The following is a 20127-nucleotide window of genomic DNA, read 5'->3' as shown; positions in this document are numbered from 1 at the left end:
TCCCCATCTATTTGCCAAAAGTGATGGGACTGAATGCCATGATCTTAGTTTTCTGCATGTTGAGTTTTAAGCCAGCTTTTTCACTCTACTCTTAACACTTTCATCAAGAGGCTCTTTAGTTCCTCTTCACATTCTGCCATAAGGGTGGTGTCAACTGCATACCTGAGGTTACTGATATTTCTTCCAGCAACCTTGATTCCAGCTTGTGCTTCATCCAACCTGGCATTTTTCATGATGTAATTTGCACATAAGTTAAATAAGCAGGGTGACAATATACAGCCTTGACATACTCCTTTCCCAATTTGGAACCAGTCTGTTGTTCCATGTACGGTTCTAACTGTTGCTTCTTGACCTGCATACAGATTTCTCAAGAGGCAGGTCAGGTGGTCTGGTATTCCCATCTCTTTCAGAATTTTCTGCAGTTTATTGTGATTTACACAGTCAAAGGTGTTGGCATAATCAATAAAGCAGAAGTGGATGTTTTTCTGGAACTCTGCTTTTTTGATGATCCAATGGTTGTTGGCAATTTGATCTCTGGTTCCTGTGCCTTTTCTAAAACCAGCTTGAACATCAGGAAGTTCACGGTTCACATACTGAATCAAACCTGGCTTGGAGAATTTTGAGAATTACTTTGCTAGTGTGTCAGATGAATGCAACTGTGTGGCAATTTGAGCATTCTTTGGCATTGCCTTTCTTTGGGATTGGAATGAAAACTGACCTTTTCTAGTCCTGTGGCCACTGCTGACTTTTCCAAATTTGGTGGCATATTGAATGCAGCACTTTCACAGCATCATCCTTTAGGACGTGAAAGCGCTCAACTGGAATTTCATCACCTTCACTAGCTTTGTTTGTAGTAATGCTTCCTAAAGCCCACTTGACTTAGCATTCCAGGATGCCTGGCTCTAGGTGAGTGATCACGCCATCATGGTTATCTGGGTCATGACGATCTTTTTTGTATAGTTCTTCTGTATATTCTTGCCACCTCTTCTTAGTAACTTCTGCTTCTGTTAGGTCCATACCATTTCTGTCCTTTATTGTGCCCATCTTTGCATGAAATGTTCCCTTGGTATCTCTAATTTTCTTGAAGAGATCTCCAGTCTTTCCCATTCTATTGTTTTCCTCTCTTTCTTTGCATTGATCACTGAGGACGGCTTTCTTATCTCTCCTTGCTCTTCTTTGGAACTCTGCATTCAAATGGGTTTATCCTTTTCTTCTTTGCCTTTATCTTCTCTTCTTTTCTCAGCTATTTGTAAGGCCTTCTCAGACAACCATTTTGCCTTTTTGCATTTCTTTTTCTTGGGGATGGTCTTGATCACTGCCTCCTGTACAATGTCAAGAACCTCTGTCCATAGCTCTTCAGGCACTCTATCAGATCTAATTCCTTGAATCTATTTGTCACTTCCACTGTATAATTGTAACAGATTTGATTGAGGTCATACCTGAATGGTCTAGTGGTTTTCCCAACTTTCTTCAATTTAGGTATGAATCTGGCAATAAGGAGTTTATGATCTGAGCCATAGTTAGCTCCCTGTCTTGTTTTTCCTGACTGTATAGAGCTTCTCCATCTTTGGCTACAAAGAATATAATCAATCTGATTTCAGAGTTGACCATCTGGCAATGTCCATGTGTACAGTCTTCTCTTGTGTTGTAAGAGGGTGTTTGCTACAACCAGTGCTTTCTCTTTGCAAAACTCTGTTAGCCTTTGCCTTGCTTCATTCTGTACTCCAAGGCCAAGTTTGCCTGTTACTTCACGTATCTCTTGACCCCCTAGTCTGCCTTATACACAACCAGTGTTAACGACATGTAAATAACCCACCATCTTTTATATCCAGCCTGGAGCGTTCCTTTGCGTTCCAGATCCACATTATCAAATTGTCCACTCAAATGTTTTTGGATGTTTCAAATCTACATCACATGGAGTATGTCCAAAATCAAACTTTTATAATCTGAAAAGATGCCGAAACCCCTCTGCAAGGCGGTACCCACAGCTCTCTGACCCTGTTCTCTACCTGCCCTGTGTTCTTCAGGTGCTTCTCCAGCCTCATGGCTTATGAACCTGCTGTTCTCACTGTCTGGCCCCCTCATGAGAGCTACCTGGCTTATTCCCTTACTTCTTTCAGGGTTTTACTCCAATGTCACTTTCTTACTGAAGACTTTCCTATTCACTCTGTTTAAAATTACAACTCTAGGGACTTCCCTGGTGGTCCAGTGGCTAAGACTCTGTGCTCCCAATGTGAGGAGTCCAGGTTCCATCCCTGGTCAGTGCACTAGATTCCATCTGCTGCAGCTAAAGAATCTGCATGCTGCAACTAAGACCCAGCACAGACAAACAATAATTTTTTTAAAAAAGATTGCAACTCAACCCCCATCACCAGGCTCTCTATTCACTTCCCCTGACATAGCTTCTCTACAATACTTGCTGAGTATCTACCCTGTAGGAGGCATTGTTCTAGCCCATCTGACATACTCAATATTTTACTTACCCACCTTAGTATTTTTTTATTTACTTGTCCCTCAAGAATATAAGCTCTACAATTTCAGGGAGTTGGGTTTGTTTTGGACTCTGCCTCCAGGCCTGTGGGCTTCCCTTGTGGCTCAGACAGTAAAGTATCCACCTGCAATGCAGGAGACCTGGGTTCCACCCCTGGGTCGGGAAGATCCCCTAGAGAAGCGAATGGCAACCCACTCCAGTGTTCTTGTGTGCAGAATTCCATGGACAGAGGAGCCTGGCGGGCTACAGTCCCCGGGGCTGCAATGAGTCTGACACCACTGAGCACGCATGCCCAGGCCTGTGTTACAGCAAGCACCACAGTGAGAGATCAGTAAACACTTATTCAATGAGTGGATTCACTCTCCTCCATAACTGTCCTTTCCCAGCATTGCTATCTGAGTGGACGGCTGCACTGCCCCACCAATTATGCAGACCAGAGAGCAAAGAATCCTTCTTACCATGTCCGTCTTTTTCTCACCCTCATCCCATCAGTCATCAAATACTGTTACTTCGTCTCCATCACACTCATCTTTCCACTTCTCACTAAGCCATTTCCCAAGGCTGGCTGTCATCTCTTCCCTGAGTATCTGCCATGGTCTCTATGCACGTCCCATCCATTCTCCATACCAAAGCCAGATGACCTCACCAACACAAAAAATGGGCACTGGCTCCCCACTGCTCTCAGGATGCTGACAAAACAGGATGTGGAACCCCAAAGCCCGACACGCTCTTCCCCTGCTTCCTGTCTCATCTCCCTGCCCACTTCTGAATCCCTCTCTTCCCACAGCACTGGTCTGTCACTTCTAGCGCCTGCCACACTCTTGCCTGCTCTTCCCTCTGCCTGGAATACTTTTTCCCTTTACCTCCTGCCCCTTTCCCCTTTTCCTCCCTTACCTTTACCTTACCTCCATCCCCTTTACCTCCTTAACTTCCAGTTCATCTTTCAAATCACAGGTGAAGCAGAAGTTTTCTAGGAAGTCTTTCCTGACTCTTAAAAAAATTTAGGTATAACTGACACAGTAAAATCTACCCCCTTAGTGCAGAATTCTGCCAGTTGTGACAGACATAACCACAACTACAGTTAGGATACAGAACAGTTTCATCACCATCAAAAATTTCCCTATGTTTCTCTGTAGGTCAAACTCCCCTCTGGCTCCAATTACTCAATAACCACTGATCTGTTTTCTACCCCTAGAGAAAGTACTGACTTGGTCAGAATGCCATATAAATAAAATCATAGAATACGTAGGCTTTAAGGTCAAACTGCTTTTACTCAGCACAATGCATCTGAGATTCATCCCCGTGTTGTGTGTATCAGGAGCTTATTCCTTTTCTTTCTTGAGCGGTATTCTACCGCATGACTATCCCACACTTTGTTGATCCCTTCAGCAGCAGCTCAGGGACTTCTGGGCTGTAGCTAATCTTTAGTGATTATGAGTAATGGTGCTATAAACAATCATGTACCATTTTCACGTCAACGTAGCTTTTTACTTGACTTGTGTATATACTACTTAACCAGCCCGCCTAGTACAGAATACCTGTCTTGGTCAGTTTGAATTTTATATTCATTTATGTGGTTATTTAATTAACAACTCAGCCATTAGGGTGTAAAACCCATGAGACCAAGGACCACATCAGATTATAATCAGCACTGTATCTCTAATGTCTGGCACACCGTGGTGGTGTTTAGTCACTAAGTCAAGCCTGCCTTACTCGCCACCCTGTGGACTGCAGCCTGTCAGGCTTCTCCGTCCATGGGATTTTTCAGGCAAAAATACTGGAGTGGCACACAGTAGGCTCTTGCCACACAGCCATTGAATGAATGAACTATTTCCTTATTAGACATTGTAAGGAATGTATTTTCCTTTCCACTTTTTCTTTGCCTTTTTAAATTAGGGGAAGGAAGATGGCCAATATATATGCACAACATAGCTCAGCACTAAAAGAGGCTTCTTTTCTGTGGGAGAAAATAAGAAGCTTTTTTTTTAGGTTTGTTTTTTGAGATTGTAAAATCAGTATCGCATGATAAAAAGTTTCTGAGAAGGAAGATAAACAGGGTCCTTCTCACTATTACAACAAAACTGGTTTAATTTTTGTGCAACTTTTGCAGTCTTGTCCTGGGGAGTATTTGTTTTCAAACTAGCCCTGGCTGGAAATCAAATAAACAATGAGACACATCAATCCACACCTTCCCCCAGCCTGACCCGCAGCAGCAGACCAGCAGAGAAGATGGTTCTGTTTTTCCTTTTTTCACTCCACCTGGGAAAAGTCATTTTGCAAAAGAGCTGCCAGAATACCAAAGGCGGCCAGGGGTGAAGAGACCAGCCGCTCAGGAAGTGGTTTTCCTCCCTGACCACCCACAGTGAGAACACAGGGCTCCAGCTGCTAACACACTAGACTCATCTGGAAAAGAGATGAAGACATTCCCTCCTCCAACTGCATGGCTCAATGGCCAGGGAGACCACCCTCGCGCTTCTTACCCGCAGGAAAGAAGGGAAGCCCTGTCCGTAGTAGCCAACAGCAAAGTACTCGGGCTGAGGCCTCATGGCCTTAATGATGTTCTCATAAAACGAGGCTCTTTTTTTCTGGAAGACAAAACAAGACATTTCATGGGGAGGTTACAAGGGCATCATCAGAGGAAAACAAAAAAGTTCAGGCTCTGTGCTTTGTTGTTTCCTATGTAACACAGAGAAATGAAAGGTTTTTGGAAAACATCTTGTGAGCCAAACACTTATCCTTCTGTTGGATCAGGGGTTTTGGGTCTGTGTCTATGAATGGGCCTAAGAGGGCCTGGGAATCCCTGTGCTGCATGCTCAGTCATGTCCGACTCTTTGCGACTCCATGGACTGTAGCCTGCCAGGCTCCTCTGTCCATAGGATTTCCCAGCAAGAATCCTGAAGTGGGTTGCCATTTACTCCTCCAGGGGATCTTCCCGACCCAGGGATAGAAATCATGTCTCCTGCATTGGCAGGTGGATTCTTTACCACCTGGGAAGCCCTGGGATTCCTTGCTGTTATATGCAGAAGGACAAATGTCTGTGCATTTCATCTGTGGGCAAAGCAGGGTTTTGCTTTCACCAGTTGCTTAAAGGGGTTCGGGACCCCTAAAAGGTTAAGAAGCACTTTTTGGGATTCAGGTGGGTGGTTACATTGGAACAGAGACACAGGAGGAAAGAAAGAGAGAACCTTCCAGTTCACGCAGGTAGTTTAGAATCAAGTCCTTGGTTCAGCTACAAGTACCCAGAAGGTGGTGATGATGTTCTGTTTTTCAATATCTGGTGTCATTCTTAACTTTTCCCCTGGAGAGAGGCTTTCTGGCCAGTGGGTACATGGTCAGCTTAAAAAAAAAAAAAATTTTTTTTTTTTTTAATTTTTTGGCTATACCACATGGCATGTGGGATCTTAGCTCCCTGACCAGGGATGGAACCAGTGTTCCCTGCACTGGAAGTGTGGAGTCTTAACCACTGGACCAGCAGGGAAGTCTCCAGCATCAGGTTTAAAGGAAGCAAAATAGGTATCCAGACCTGGGGACTTAGACAGCGGTACCACCCCCTACCCCCCACATACACAATGGTGTTAGCATGACTGTATTACTACACTACCTCCGTAAAAGGTTTCTATCACAATGTTTTCTTAGAAAGTTAACAGGTAACATTACTCACACTTGAGCTTAGTTTCTGAAATTCCTATGTGACTTTTTGCATGATGGCAGGAACAGGTGCCATATACACTGACATATTTTTCAAAATGATCTTGACAATTATCTCCTCAAATTTTTACATGACAGTGGGTGACCTGACCTTTTGTGACCCTTCTACTAAAAATGACCCAATGTCATATTGTGTTGGCCTCCTACTGGGCATGGAAAAGGTTCACAGCTCTGAGGATATGGACCACAGAACAAGTAACTCTATGAAGAGAAGATGTCAGAAGACATCAGAAGCATGGACAGTCTTCATGGAAGGCAGAGTAACCGAGAGGGGAAAGGGAAGCTCGATTAAGGACATGAAGGGTCCAAGGAGCAGCAAAAGGCACACAGCAGAGAGGGCTGCAGACAGGGGTCCTGAGCCCCCTATTAAGGATATTCTGGAGAAATACTGATGATAGCTTTTAGATCTCATCTTTCTTCATTTTTAATCCAAGCAAGGTGTACCTTCCCCTCGTAGAAAACATCATTTGTGCTGACTTGCTTACACTTAAAACACCATTTTCATGACCACTATGCTCAGCTCCTCTGCAGGAGGAAAGACATCTTCTGATCCAGACTCACCAGGAGATCGCCCAGGCCCTCGTAGTCAAAAACTTTGCTCTCGTACGTCTCCGCCAACTCTTTGCTCAGCTTGATTGCCTTCTCCCACATCTTCAGAAAAAAAGAAAAGGAGGGTTACAAGTGGAGAACAAAGCAGTCATTGATCCAGCAGCAGAAGCCATTCCGGAGTCACTGGGCAGTGACTAAGGAGTCAGGTGGGTTCAGTTTCAGTGCGTATTTCCCCACATGCCTCACTGCTAGGATCAACTAACCCTGGTTTCTGACATTATAAATCCACTGTACCTTGGCTGCTCTGCCAGGGGGCATTTTCCATTCTGTTTGCAAGAACATGAAGAACACCATGTGTCCCCCCAAAAAGCAATACTTAGTTGAAAGAACAAAGCACTAAAGACCACTGAAAGAGGAGGGGAACCAGTTTTGAAGCTTAGGTCTTGGGAGCATGGAAGTCTTGTTGGAGGGGAAGGGAAATAGGCATGGGCTCTGGCTCTGGGCATATGCATGTGTGTTTCTTCTGAGTTAGGCTGTTTGGGAGGAGGCAGGGGTATGAAAGTCTGACTGTACTGTTGCGTGGAATTTGGGAAACTACTTCTCCAATTCAGGGCACTGATTTGCTGTTTATAACTAAACTACCTACTTGGTCAAAGACAGCTTTAGGAAATGCCTTAGAAAAGTGGTCGCCAACCTTTTTGGCACCAGGAACTGGTTCTGTGGAAGACAATTTTTTCATGGATCGGGGAGGGGGTTGGTTTGGGGATTATTCAAGTGCATTACATTTCTTGTGCACTTTATTTCTATTAGTTATTACATCAGCTCCACTTTAGATCATCAGGTATTAGGTCACACAGGTTGGAGACCCCTGCCTTACAGCACTTATGACCAAGCAAGTTACAGCCAAATGCACATATTTGGCATCTGAGGCTAGTATCCCAGATTGATGAGCCTGTGTTCACTCTGGCTTTTCATAAAATGCCTCTCAGCTGGATACTATTAATAACAGCATCTGGACATGTCCCATTTCAGTCGTAACCAGGCACTATGGTCCATTGCTTCTGGCTGCTGAAGGACTGTATGTGCAGTTCACACAGACTTGTACAACACTTTAAAACAAAATCTTCTAAGGCCATTTGCCAAATTTGTCCCTTCTGCAATCTCTGGGCCCGGACCACTCAAAAGGCTCTGAAATGTGCCAAATGGAGACCATTCCAGCTCAGCTAGAACTGATGCAGGAGGCCAGTCAACAGTACCATGGGGCCTAGTTCACTCCTTATTCGCCAAATGCTAAGCTATAAGAGACAGGGAGACAGCCTAGCGGAGAGGTTCTCAAAGTGTGATCCATGCCTGGTCTCTGGGAGTCCCAAGGACTCTTTCATGGGATCAATGAGGTCAACACCATGTTCTTAATACAAATACTATTTGCCTTTTTTTCTTTTCTTTTCAATGTTTATGTATTTGTCTGCATCGGGTTTTAGTCGTGGCATGCAGAATCTTTAGTAGTGCATGTGGGATTTAGTTCCCTGACCAAGGATTGAACCTGTAGCCTCTGCATTGGGAGCATGGAGTCTTAGCCACTGGACCACCAGGAAGTCCCTATTTGCCTTTTTTCAATGCTCATTCCCTTATGAGTCTACAGTGGAGTCTCCCAGTGGCTACAGGACGTGTGATGTCACAACATATTGGTTGTCGAGGCGGATATTTGAATCCTGCTGTTTCTATGGAGCCAGATGATAAAGAGATTTGCAAAAATATCCTGTCACTTACTTTTTTGGAAAATATGGTCATTGTTTATAAACAGATATGATTTATATTAACAGGTAATAAGCTTACTATTGTTAAAAGAAAAAATATTTTAAAATTTTGTTTTAATTTCAAAGAATATAACCATTAATGGACATAGCCCCCATGAACAAAAGCTCTTGAGGCTCTTCAGTGATTTTTAAGCGAGTAAAGGAGTGCAGAGACCACAAAGTCTGAGCAAATACACTTGTTCTGTGCACCTCAAGTTATCTGTAAAACAGAGATAGGATCGATATTACAGGGTTAGAGCAAGAATTAAATTAGAAACAGTCTGGAAATCACCCAAAATAGTAACTTGCACTAAACAGGTGGTAGTTATTTTATCATAATATTTATTTGACCTATTTATTTGATCAACAGGTTCCACTGGTAAAACAGTGGCGGCTGAAAGTGGCAGGCTCTTAGAGAGTCAAATCTGGAAATCCTTTTTGTTTTGGTAGCATTTTCTTTCCCCACTACCTAAGCGTTTTCTTTTCTTTTTCAATTTTCAATTTAAAAGCCTTCCAACTGGATATGTTTTCTCCAGATGATCAGAGATTCCATGACTTGGTGGCCCTGTTGATACATCTATTTTACTTTCCCTTGTAGGATTTAAGTTGCTTGTTACATGCAGTCTACGATGTGAGGCAAGCAGTGACCTAGGGATGGAAAATGCCCCAGGTGTCAGCCAACAACATCTTAAGAATGCACTGATAGTGATGGTACCAGCTCCTGGCCTTCAGCAGTATTTAAAAGGTACAATTATAAAATAAAATAAAATAAAATAAAAGGTACAATTATGGCTATGAGAGTGGGGCTCTGGGCTGTTCACTGTATTCTCCATTACGTTAAGTGTCGTCCACATAAGTGATCCTTATTTATTGCCTTTCTTACCTTGGGCTTCCCTGGTGGCTCAGAGGCAAAGAATCTGCCTGCAACTCAGGAGACTGGGGTTCAATCTCTGGTCAGGAAGATTGCCTGGGGAAGGGAATGGCAACCCACTCCAGGATTCTTGCCTGGAGAATTTCATGGACAGAGGAGCCTGGAGACCTACAGTCCATGGGGTTGCAACGAGTCAAACATGACTGAGTGACTCACACTTTCTTACCTTATTTTATCAACTCATTTTCTCACCCATTAAAAATATCCAGCCCCCTTTGAATTCAAAGATATACATGGGAATAGTAAAGATTAAGTTTGGGGTCACTGCTGCATAATAAAAATCTGTCTGGTTTTTGTCTTGAGTTCCTGGTAGGGAGCTTCTAAACTCTTGAATCTCCCCAGTGATAGAAGTATCTTTGTAGTTCACAGTGGACCCCTCAGGAGACATGGGAATTGATACTGAGGTGACTTACGGCAGGCACGTAGATGGTCTGAGAATGGGGACTGGCCTTGCCAGAACCAACATCCATGTGATTTATGGGTGGCATGGGGACTCCTGCACTTGCAGCTGGCATCTGAAGTTTGGGCTGACTTGTTGGGAGCTGTGCCCTTAACCTGTAGGCCCTGCACTAACTCTGGCTGGTAAGGATCAGCAGTGTAATGTAGTAAGCGTGGCAGTCATTTCCCCCTTTGCCCTCACTCCCCCCCCAACACTGACCTTGCCTTTGTCAAAATATGATATGATTTCTTGATATAGCTTCTCTTTAAGCTCTTGCTGGGTGTACACGTAGTAACTGTCCCTCTGAAGCAAATGGGGCACACAGGGCTTGTCAGACCACTGGAAAACACACAAAGGCAACACAAGAGATGAATGCAGCGCCGTTCATTTAATTAATTAAAGGGGCGAACGCAAACAAACATTCAACTGGAAACCTTCACAGAAATATTTGTACATATCTGATTCATCCACATTTTCAATGATTCACTAAACACAAAAATTGCATACACGCACACAGCAGCTTCAAAACAAACAAGTGGCATGCCAAACGGACAAATACTGCAGGCATTCCATGAGGGTCAGGAATGAGGCGAGGCTGCCAACCAGCATGACTGTGGTCTTGCTGGAGGTCACCATTCATACAACCAGGTAAAAGAAAGATATCAAAGCATAAAAATGAAGAAAAGGGGGTTAAAAAAAACTATCACGTGAAAGCAATAATTGTATTTTTCATAATCAATCTCTTCACAAAGGTGCCTACTAAACACCTACCACAACTGATGAGAGAATTAAGTAGTGGGATTAAAAAATAACATATTTGGAAATAATTTAGAGATAATTAAGATAACAGAAGAAAAGATACCAATAAGAATAAATTCAAAATGACTGGATATTCAGGCACAATCATGCAAAAGTACTTAATGCCACTCAACTGTACTTATTATACACGCATACAGTAGTAAATTTTACATTATACGTATTTTATCATAATTACCTTAGAAAGAGAAGATATCTAGAGATTAACATAACATCTACACAGAAAATGTTAACACACCATGGGAAGGCACAAAAGCAGATCTGAACAAATGGAAAGTCATACCATGCTTTTGGATAAGAAAGTGCTATTTCATAATCATGGAAATTCTCCCTAAATTAATTTTTAAATGTCATGATTCCAAAGTCCATATGCAAAGATAAACAGAAAGGAATAAGGTGGAAAACTCTGAAAAAGAAGAGGAATAAAGAGTGACTAACAGGTCATAAAACATGCTGTAAAGAATTGATAATTAAAACAGTGTGGTTCTGGTGCATTATCCAACAGACACCCATGCAAAATACATAAAATCTAGAAAGAGGTTCCCTTGACTCTCCATATAGTGATTCAGTACATGATAAAGATGAGATCTCATACCAGTGATGAAACTGAACGTTCAGTAAGCAATATCCTTACTGAGCAGCGCTATACAGGGGAAGAAGTGGCGTCCACACGTGCCACCTTACACCAGGAGAGGAGAGTTTAACTTTCTGAGCAGCAAAAATGAAAAGATCTACAGTCACTGGGACTTCCCTGGTGGTCCAGTGGTTAAGAAACTGCTTTCCGATGCAAGGGACGCCAGTTCAATCCCTGGCTGGGGAACTAAGATCCCACGTCCCACAGAATAAATAAGTCTGCACACCACAACTACTGAGCCTGTGTGCTCTAGAGTCCATAATCCACAAGAGAAGTCCCCACAACCACAACGCAGTACAGACACTGGAGTGTCTGATCACCCCACAGTCAACAAGCTTTCCCCTCTAATCCAGTAAGTTTTCTGGTGCCCCATCATGAATATGAACTGTGAATGGCTGACTTGGAGCAAGTGGTCAAGCAGAAGACATCAGTTTTTAATTCCAAACCTTAGAACAATGTACATGTATTCTTTAGGTATAAAACAAAATTGAAACTGTGTAAGAAAATTCATTGCTAGGGACAAAACTGGAGGCAGGGAGATGTAGAAGGAGGCTGAAAATGGAAATCTGGACCAGGATAGCAGCAATGGAGATAAAGAAAAATGGATAGGGTGGGGAGTGTAGAAGAGACTTCTGCACCCCCATGTTCAGAGCAGCATTACTCACGAGAGCCACAGTACAACTTAAGTGTCCATCAATGGATGAATACAAAGGTGGTTGATACACACAATGGAATATTACTTCACCATGAGAAAGAAGGAAATCCTGCCATCTGCAACAACATGGATGGAGCTTAAGGGCATTATACAAAGTGAAATAAATCAGAGAAAGACAAACACTGTATGATCTCATGTATATATGGCATCAGAAAAATCGAGACTTGTAAAAACAGAGTAGAATGATGGTTACCAGGGGCTGGCAGGTGGGGAATAGGAGAAAGACTGTTTAAGGATATAAACTTGCAACTAGTAGGTAAATAATTCCTGGAGATTTAAGACTGTCACATAAATTTTCTCAATTAAAAAGAAAAGATGGCTTCCCTGCTGGCTCAGTGGTAAAGAGTCCACCTACCAATTCAGGAGACACAGGTTCAATCCCTGATCTAGGAAGATCTCACATGCCTCAGAGCAAGCAAGCCCATATGCTACCAACTACTGAGCCTGTGCTCTAGAGCCCGGGAGCCGCAACCACTGAAGCCTGTGCACCCTAGAGCCCATGCTCCTTAACAAGAGAAGCCTCTGCAACGAGAAGCCAGTGTACGGCAAGTGGAGTGGCCCCTGCTCGCCACAAGAGGATAAAAGCCTGTGCAGCAACGAAGACTCAGCACAGCCAAAAATAAATAAATAGATAAATAAAATTCAAACATTTTTCAAAAAGAAAGTAAAGTGGATAAAGTGAGGGCAAGTCTTGGACAAAGGGTCCATGATTCTTGCTTGTGGAGAATGTGGGACCATGTGAGTAAAAGATGATGTATCTTTTATTGGTGTATCTTTTATTAGATGGTGGTGCCTTTTAGTGAAATGGGGAGAAAGGAGAGGAAGGGACGAACCCAGAAGGACAGTGGAGGAAACAGCTTGTGTTACTGACATGCTAAGTTCAAGGTGTCTATTAGTCATTTAGAGATTGATGTTGATAGAACAGTTTATATAGAATCTGAAGTTGGAGGAGCTGTCAGAGCTGGAAATCATTATTTGAGATTGATAATGGAGAGATGTATTTATATCCACAGCACAATATACTTTCTCAGTGAGACAGGTAAATAGGAAAGTACTTCTACAGTTCTATATTTATTTACAAGTCACTTCTCTGCAGTTTTACATATTTTTAAAAACATATGGATCGATGTGCATTTTTTAAAAAAAATTAGAGTGTATTAGCAGCCTGAAAGGTGTGCTCTGCTTCCTAAGGAATTTTAAATAAATGATACCCACTCCTATGTTCACAGCAACATCATAAACAATAGCCAAGACATGGAAATGTCAACTGATGAATCTAGACAATATGTATATACAGTGGAATACTACTCAGCCTTGAGAAGAATGAAATAATGCCATTTGCAGCAACATGGATGAACCTAGAGATTATCATGCTATGTGACATCAGTCACTTAGAGAAAGACAAATACTACATGATGTCGTTTACATGTGGAATGTGAAATACGACACAAATGAACATATCTATGAAACAGAAACAGACTCACAGAGAGAACAAGCTTGTGGTTGCTAAGGGTGAAGAAGGGTAGGGGAGGGATGGATTGGGAGTTAGGGATTAGCAGATGGATATTGTATATAGGATGGAAAAACAACAAGGTCTTATTACAGCGTGCAGGGAGTTATACTTAATATCCTGTGATAAACCATAATGGAAAAGAATATGAAAAAGAATGTGTGTGTATATATGTGTAAATGTGTGTGCATGTGTATATGTATATAAATGTATAACTAAATCACAAGAAGCAACAGAACTGGACATGGAACAACAGACTGGTTCCATGGTCCCCAATCAGAAAAGGAGTACGTCAAGGCTGTATATTGTCACCCTGCTTATTTAACTTATATGCAGAGTATATCATGAGAAATGCTGGGCTGGATGAAGCACAAGCTGGACTGAAGATTACCAGGAGAAATATCAATAACCTCAGATATGCAGATGATACCACACTTAAGGCAGAAAGCAAAGAAGAACTAAAGAGTCTCTTGATGAAAGTGAAAGAGGAGAGTGAAAAAGTTGGCTTAAAGCTCAACTTTCAGAAAACTAAGATCATGGCATCTGGTCCCATCACTTCATGGCAAACAGATGAGGAAACAATGGAAACAGTGACAGACATTATTTTTTGGGGGCTCCAAAATCACTGCAGATGGTGACTGCAGCCATTAAATTAAAATACGCTTGCTCCTTGGAAGAAAAGTAATGACCGACCTAGTCAGCTTATTTAAAAGCAGAGACATTACTTTGCCAACAAAGGTCCATCTAGTCAAAGCTTTGGTTTTTCCAGCAGTCATGTATGGATGCGAGAGTTGGACTATAAAGAAAGCTGAGCACCGAAGAATTGATGCTTTTGAACTGTAGTGTTGGAGAAGACTATTGAGAGACCCTTGAACAGCAAGGAGATCCAATCAGTGCATCCTAAAGGAAATCAGTCCTGAATATTCACTGGAAGGACTGATGCTGAAGCTGAAACTCCAATACTTTGGCCACCTGATTGGAAGAACTGACTCAGTTGAAAAGACCCTGATGCTGGGAAAGATTGAAGGCAGGAGGAGAAGGGGACGACAGAGGATGAGATGGTTGGATGGCATCACCAACTCAATGGACATGAGTTTGAGTGAGCTCTGAGAGTTGGTGATGGACAGGGAAGCCTGGTGTGCTGCAGTCCGTGGGGTAACAGAGAGTCGGACATGACTGAGCAACTGAATTGAACTGAAAGCACCTTGCTGTATAGAAGAAATCACCACAACATTATCAATCAACTATACTTCATAAAAGAAACTTAAAAGTAAGTAAATAAGTAAATGAATAATAATGGACATTTTCCCAACCTTGGTCTAAGTAGCTCTGCCTATTTAGAAGGTATACAAATACTCTTGGATAAAAGGGTCCTCCCTGAATAGGAGTTTTTCCCATCAAAATCATGACACGTACATGACGTGGTCCCACAGGCTGGACGGCTGACATAATGCCTCCCTGATCCACTCACCTGCAGGAGCTCGGCATGTAAGAGGAGTGTGTAGGCAGCTTCAGTGTAGTTCTCACAGTCCCGGTGCAAGTCTCGCAGCTTGTACAAGTACCTGGTCAGAAGGGGAGAAAGGAGGTATTCTGCCACTGGGGAGTTGATGGGATACTCGGCTCATGCCACAGCCAGGTGGCAGGAATAGTTACTTCCTAATCCCATAAGGCAGCAGTCCCCAACTTTTTTGGCACCAGTTTCATGGAAAACAATTTTTCCATAGACAGGGAGTGGGGGATGGTGGTTCCAGGTGATTCTCATGAGGAGTCTGCAATCTAGATCCCTCACTTGCACAGTTCACAGTAAGGGTCAGGCTCCTATGAGAATCAAATGCCTGTGCTGATCTGACGGAGGTGGAGCTCAGGCAGTAATGGAAGCGATGGGGCACCACTGTAAATACACATGGAGCTTCATTCACTGGCCCACCGCTCATCACCTGCTGCACAGTTCAGTTCTTCACAGGAGGTTGAGGACCTTGCTTTAAGTCTTTGTGCTGCTTCCTGTCTTTCCTAGTCCATCTGTTCTACTTGGTATTCTTCGTTTAAGGTAGTAGTGTTTAAATTTGTTTTTCATGTCTCAGACCTCTTTGGGAAGCTCATGAGAACTAAGGAATCTTTCCCCAAGAAAATGCATATGCTTTACGTCCAAGTTTGTTCAGGGCTTCCTGAACCCAGGGCTAACAGTCCTTGACAGAGGGTGAATTTCATGTCTTTGCCTGGTTAGCTGGCTGGAGTGTCCTCCATCCTTCCCTGACACAGTCCTCGCCCTGCACTTCCTCGTGTACTGATCTAAAGAGTTTACCTTTTCAGGAGGATGGGAACACATCACATACTATTTGGTGTCTCTCGAAGCATCATGGATGGTGTTCAGGTTTATCATTGCTTGAAAAGTAATTAATAAATCCATGACATAAACAGCAAGAGCAGAAATTTCCTTTGGCTTACCTTATGTAGATGTCCTCTCTCTTCTTTTCTTTGTAAAAATTCTACAAAAAAAAGACACAAAATACAATTATAAATCAGTTATTGATGAGCTTGCCACAAAAATAGTCAAACCGCTAGCTACACTTTTCAACAGTGTCATTTTTCCAAAGGCTTTGTTCTTTCCCTTTAATGAATACACCCACAAAATAAGGAAATGGCAGCATTTTGTTTTGGGTGTCTTTTTTTGGCCATGCTGTATCACTGCAGATGGTGACTGCAGCCATGAAATTAAAAGATTCTTGCTCCTTGAAAGAAAACCTATGACAAATGTAGATAGAATATTAAAAAGCAGAGACATTACTTTGCCAACAAAGCTATGGTTTTTCAAGTAGTCATGTACAGATATTGAGAGTTGGACCATAAAGAAGGCTGAGTGCTGAAGAATTGATGCTTTTGAACTGGGGTCCTGGAAATACTCAAGAATCCCTTGGACTGCAAGCAGATCAAACCAGTCAATCCTAAAGGAAATCAATCCTGAATATTCACTGGAGGGACTGATGCTGAGGCTGAAGCTCCAATACTTTGGTCACCTGATGTGAAGAGCTGACTCATTGGAAAAGACTCTGATTCTTGGAAAGATTGAAGGCAGGAGGAGAAGGGAATGAGAGAGGACAATATGGTTGGATGACATCACTGAATCAATGGACCTGAGTTTGAGCAAGCTCCGGGAGATGGTGAAGATCAGTGAAGCCTGGTGTGCTGCAGTCCAAGGGGTCGCAGAGTTAGACACGACTGAGCATCTGAGCAACGACAAGGTGGTATGTGGGATTCTAGCTCCCCAACTGGGGATAGAACCCGAGCCCCCTGCATCGGAAGCACAGAGTCCTAACCTGGACCCCAGGGAAGACCAGGAAAAGTTTCAGTTTATAAAAAGAAAAGTTGAAGAATTTTTTTAAAGACCAATGTGAGGAAAATCGAGGTGAACAGACAACAGGTCATAATACCCAAATCACTTGATACTCTGTTTTCTTAGGGAGTCAGAAATGGTAGGTATTTTGTTTACATTAAGCAGAGGAGACCACAGCTGCTAAATCTCTGAGGTCTTTGGTCCCAGTTATAATTCTTTAGGAAAAGGCAAGACCACAGGATTCTACCACTTTGAGGGTTTTATGGACTAATTCTCTACTCATGGTATATTGCTTCTAGTGCATTTTCATCTGTGTCTGATACTTTTCAACAAAAAAGCAATCACATAAAAAAAGGCAGAGAAACAGTTTGAGCATGGCCTTCTGTAAGAGAGCTGAGTCAAAAGCTTATGTTGCATTTTCCATTCCTGTTTCTATATTTATCCTCAAGGTCTGAGGCAGTTGTTATCTGTGAGTTCAAAGCTGAGTTAGCCATTCCAATTATCTTTTTTTGGCCACGTGGTATAGCTTGCAGGATCCTAGTTCCCAAACTAGGCACTGAACCCGAACCCACAGCAGCAAAGGTGCTGAGTACTAACCACTGGACTGCCAGGGAATTCCCTTGGCCATTCCAATTAGACTCAGCAGGACACATACTTCAGAAAGGTTGTCAAGGGAGAGCCTCATGTCTGCCATATTTACTTAGAGCTGTGCAGTCAGGGGCGCTAGGCACTGGCCTCCTGGGGACCCAGGGATGTGGTACATACCAGCACGTTAACAGTACAGCTCATGCGGTTTTCCTTGCTCTCGTCATGCATGATGATGGTTCTGTAGTCCAGGAGATTCTCTAAGAGGCTGCTGACCAGGAGTGCGAATACTTCTCCGGAACTGGAGAGGTATTTATGTTTCCGGCAATGCTCTAGGAGCCTGGGGGGCAGAGGAGGAGACAAAATGCCTTGTCCCACACCTACATCCCAGCACCACCTGTGAGTGCTGCCCAAGGTCCTGGCAGCAGGTGGCGCTGGACCAAGAGACACACATCATGACTCCAGGTTATCCTATCCTGGAGCCTTCACTTACAAGGCTCTTTGCTGTTACTCAAGTTCTGCATTTTCTTTAGGTCTGCAGCTCAAGCCCCACCATCACTGAGAATCCCAGCCCATGATGCCCTTCTTTGAACTTCTATTTCTAAACAGAAGTATTTCTATTTCTTCTGTCTATACCACAGAAATGAGAACTTTTGCCCAAGAGGTTTGTGTGTACTATCTGATTCCTCTGGTCATTTGAAAGGATCATCTTTTTCCTGTCTTTATTCTCAGGCATCCTGAGGGAACTCTGGAGGGTCCTGGAGTAATGCCCAGCCTAGAGGAACCTAGGAACCTAGTAACATCCAGACATGTGGCTTTTCACATAAAAGTGTTATTTTTCAGGGAAAAAAGGCAGAGGTGTAAATAAGTAAACAGAAGTTAAACTTTTGGTCTAAATTATCTCCCTCTGGACCCACATAGGAGCTTCTTAGATTAGACAGAAGAAAACTTGGTGAACAGGACAAAAAGTGGGTTCAAAGCACTAGACTAGACTCTGAAATTATTCTTGAGCACTGAAGATTTGTGCAGTCATATTTTTCTGCATTCATGATTCAAAAAGAATGAAGGAAAAACAAGATCTGTACGTGAAAAGTCACGATTTAAGTGTAGTTTTATCACTTGTAAACACTGTGGTTATGTGTTTCTGTGTGTGGGTTAACTTTAGCATTTAATTCCTGTACGAGATCAAAACTGCAGAAGTGATAAATTGAGAGGTTTGAAGCTCAAATAGGCAGACCAAACGGATACAGGATGAAAAGATCAACCAATGTTCTTATCACCCATTACAAACAAAGTAAGACAGATTTCTAGAACTTCAAAATATAGACAAGTCATCAGTTCCATTTCTGAGCATCCTCTGTGCAGATTCCTTAAAAATTTTTTGAAAAAAAGAATAATAGAGTTGGGAGTGTCACTGTCCTCAACTCAGTCTACTGCCTACCACTTCCCCAAAGCAGGTAAATCCAGAAATGATCTAGGCACATATTCCATCAACAGTTGACCGAGTTTGCCATTATCATAAAAGTTCAGCGAACACAAGAAATGAACAGTTAGGGTAGTTAGAACCTAGGATGCTAGGGAAATCTGCAGGTAATAACAGCAACAAACACCAGAACAGCCCACATTTATCCAGCATGAGCTCTGCAACAGATACTATGTGAATACATCATCTCATTTAAATCCTCACCAAAATACAGATCCTATTATTGTAGATGACCAAAAAAAAAAAAAAAAAGGCATCACATAAATACAAAGTCAAAATCCTAGTATGTGGAAAAAATGGGATTTGAAGCACAATCTTTAACTCTAATATCTAAGTGTTTCTTAAAATTCTTTAATCCATCAATTAATTAATTTATGGCTGTGCTGGATCTGCATAGCTGTTTGGGGCTTTCTTAGTTGCAGCAAGCAGGGGTCAGTTACTCTCTAGTTGCGGTGTGAGAGCTTCTCATTTTGGTGGCTTCTCTTGTTGAGGAGGACAGGCTCAAGGCACAGGGGCTAAGCAGTTGTGGCACACAGGCTTAGTTGCCCCTTGGCACGTGGGATCTTCCCAGACTAGGGATCGAAGCTGTGTCCCCCGCATTAATAAGTAGATTCTTGACCACTGGAGCACCAGGGAAATCTTATCTGAGTGTTCTGAAACACTGTTTTTATATTGTTTTATAAAATGCTATTTTATATTGTTATTCCATACATGCAAAGGGTGCCAGAGTAAAAGGGCCAGAGGGTGCCAGAGAGGGAGGGAATGGATGAGCTGAGTTAGGGATGGAAGGAGGGAAATGAAAAGGACTGACAATGTACCTAGTGTTCCCAGACATCCTTTCCAGGGCATAAGGTATTTTAAGGGGACCTTGAAAAGTTTTCCCTTCTCCTTTAAATGACTGTTTTGAAGCCATAATTAGAGGAGCTAGCACTTTTGTTAAACTTCAGCAATTCAAACACTAGGAAAAATATCACCACTCAGTCGATCTCCCCCTCTCCTCCATCTGCCCTGTTCTTGAGGGCCAGGCTAGCCAGGAAAACATGAACATCTGACTCACAGCAGATAAATAAATGGCAGCAGTGGATGGTGTCAACTCCACGAACCTCACGGAAAACCAGTGTGGTGGTGACCCCAGCGAT

General features: G+C 42.7%; 1 protein-coding gene and 1 long non-coding RNA gene across 5 annotated transcripts in view; one reads left to right on the top strand and one right to left on the bottom strand.

Moving 5' to 3' along the window:
- Positions 1 to 9342, top strand: part of LOC112447820 (uncharacterized) — a 38199-nt gene extending 28857 nt beyond the window's left edge. The window contains exons 2-3 of the long non-coding RNA XR_003036080.2: positions 6720 to 6954; positions 9143 to 9342. This is a non-coding gene — a long non-coding RNA (uncharacterized lncRNA). The remainder of the gene's footprint in view (positions 1 to 6719; positions 6955 to 9142) is intronic.
- Positions 1 to 20127, bottom strand: part of DOCK5 (dedicator of cytokinesis 5) — a 280649-nt gene that overhangs the window by 33912 nt on the left and 226610 nt on the right. For 3 of the 4 annotated variants that reach the window (XM_005210292.5, XM_010808067.4, XM_059889492.1), the window contains 6 exons: positions 17686 to 17845; positions 16035 to 16075; positions 15061 to 15151; positions 10134 to 10253; positions 6761 to 6850; positions 4972 to 5076 (listed from right to left, as the gene is read on the bottom strand). In XM_005210292.5, the coding sequence (XP_005210349.1) occupies positions 4972 to 5076; positions 6761 to 6850; positions 10134 to 10253; positions 15061 to 15151; positions 16035 to 16075; positions 17686 to 17845 (607 nt within the window). Of the gene's footprint in view, positions 1 to 4971; positions 5077 to 5676; positions 5828 to 6760; positions 6851 to 10133; positions 10254 to 15060; positions 15152 to 16034; positions 16076 to 17685; positions 17846 to 20127 lie in introns of those variants that run through there. The other variant, XM_059889493.1, reaches the window with a different exon arrangement.

Source organism: Bos taurus, chromosome 8, assembly GCF_002263795.3.
Source record: "Bos taurus isolate L1 Dominette 01449 registration number 42190680 breed Hereford chromosome 8, ARS-UCD2.0, whole genome shotgun sequence".
In the NCBI taxonomy this organism is placed as follows: domain Eukaryota; kingdom Metazoa; phylum Chordata; class Mammalia; order Artiodactyla; family Bovidae; genus Bos; species Bos taurus.
Note: the sequence above shows the minus strand (reverse complement) of the source record. Positions and strands in the feature narration are given on the sequence as shown.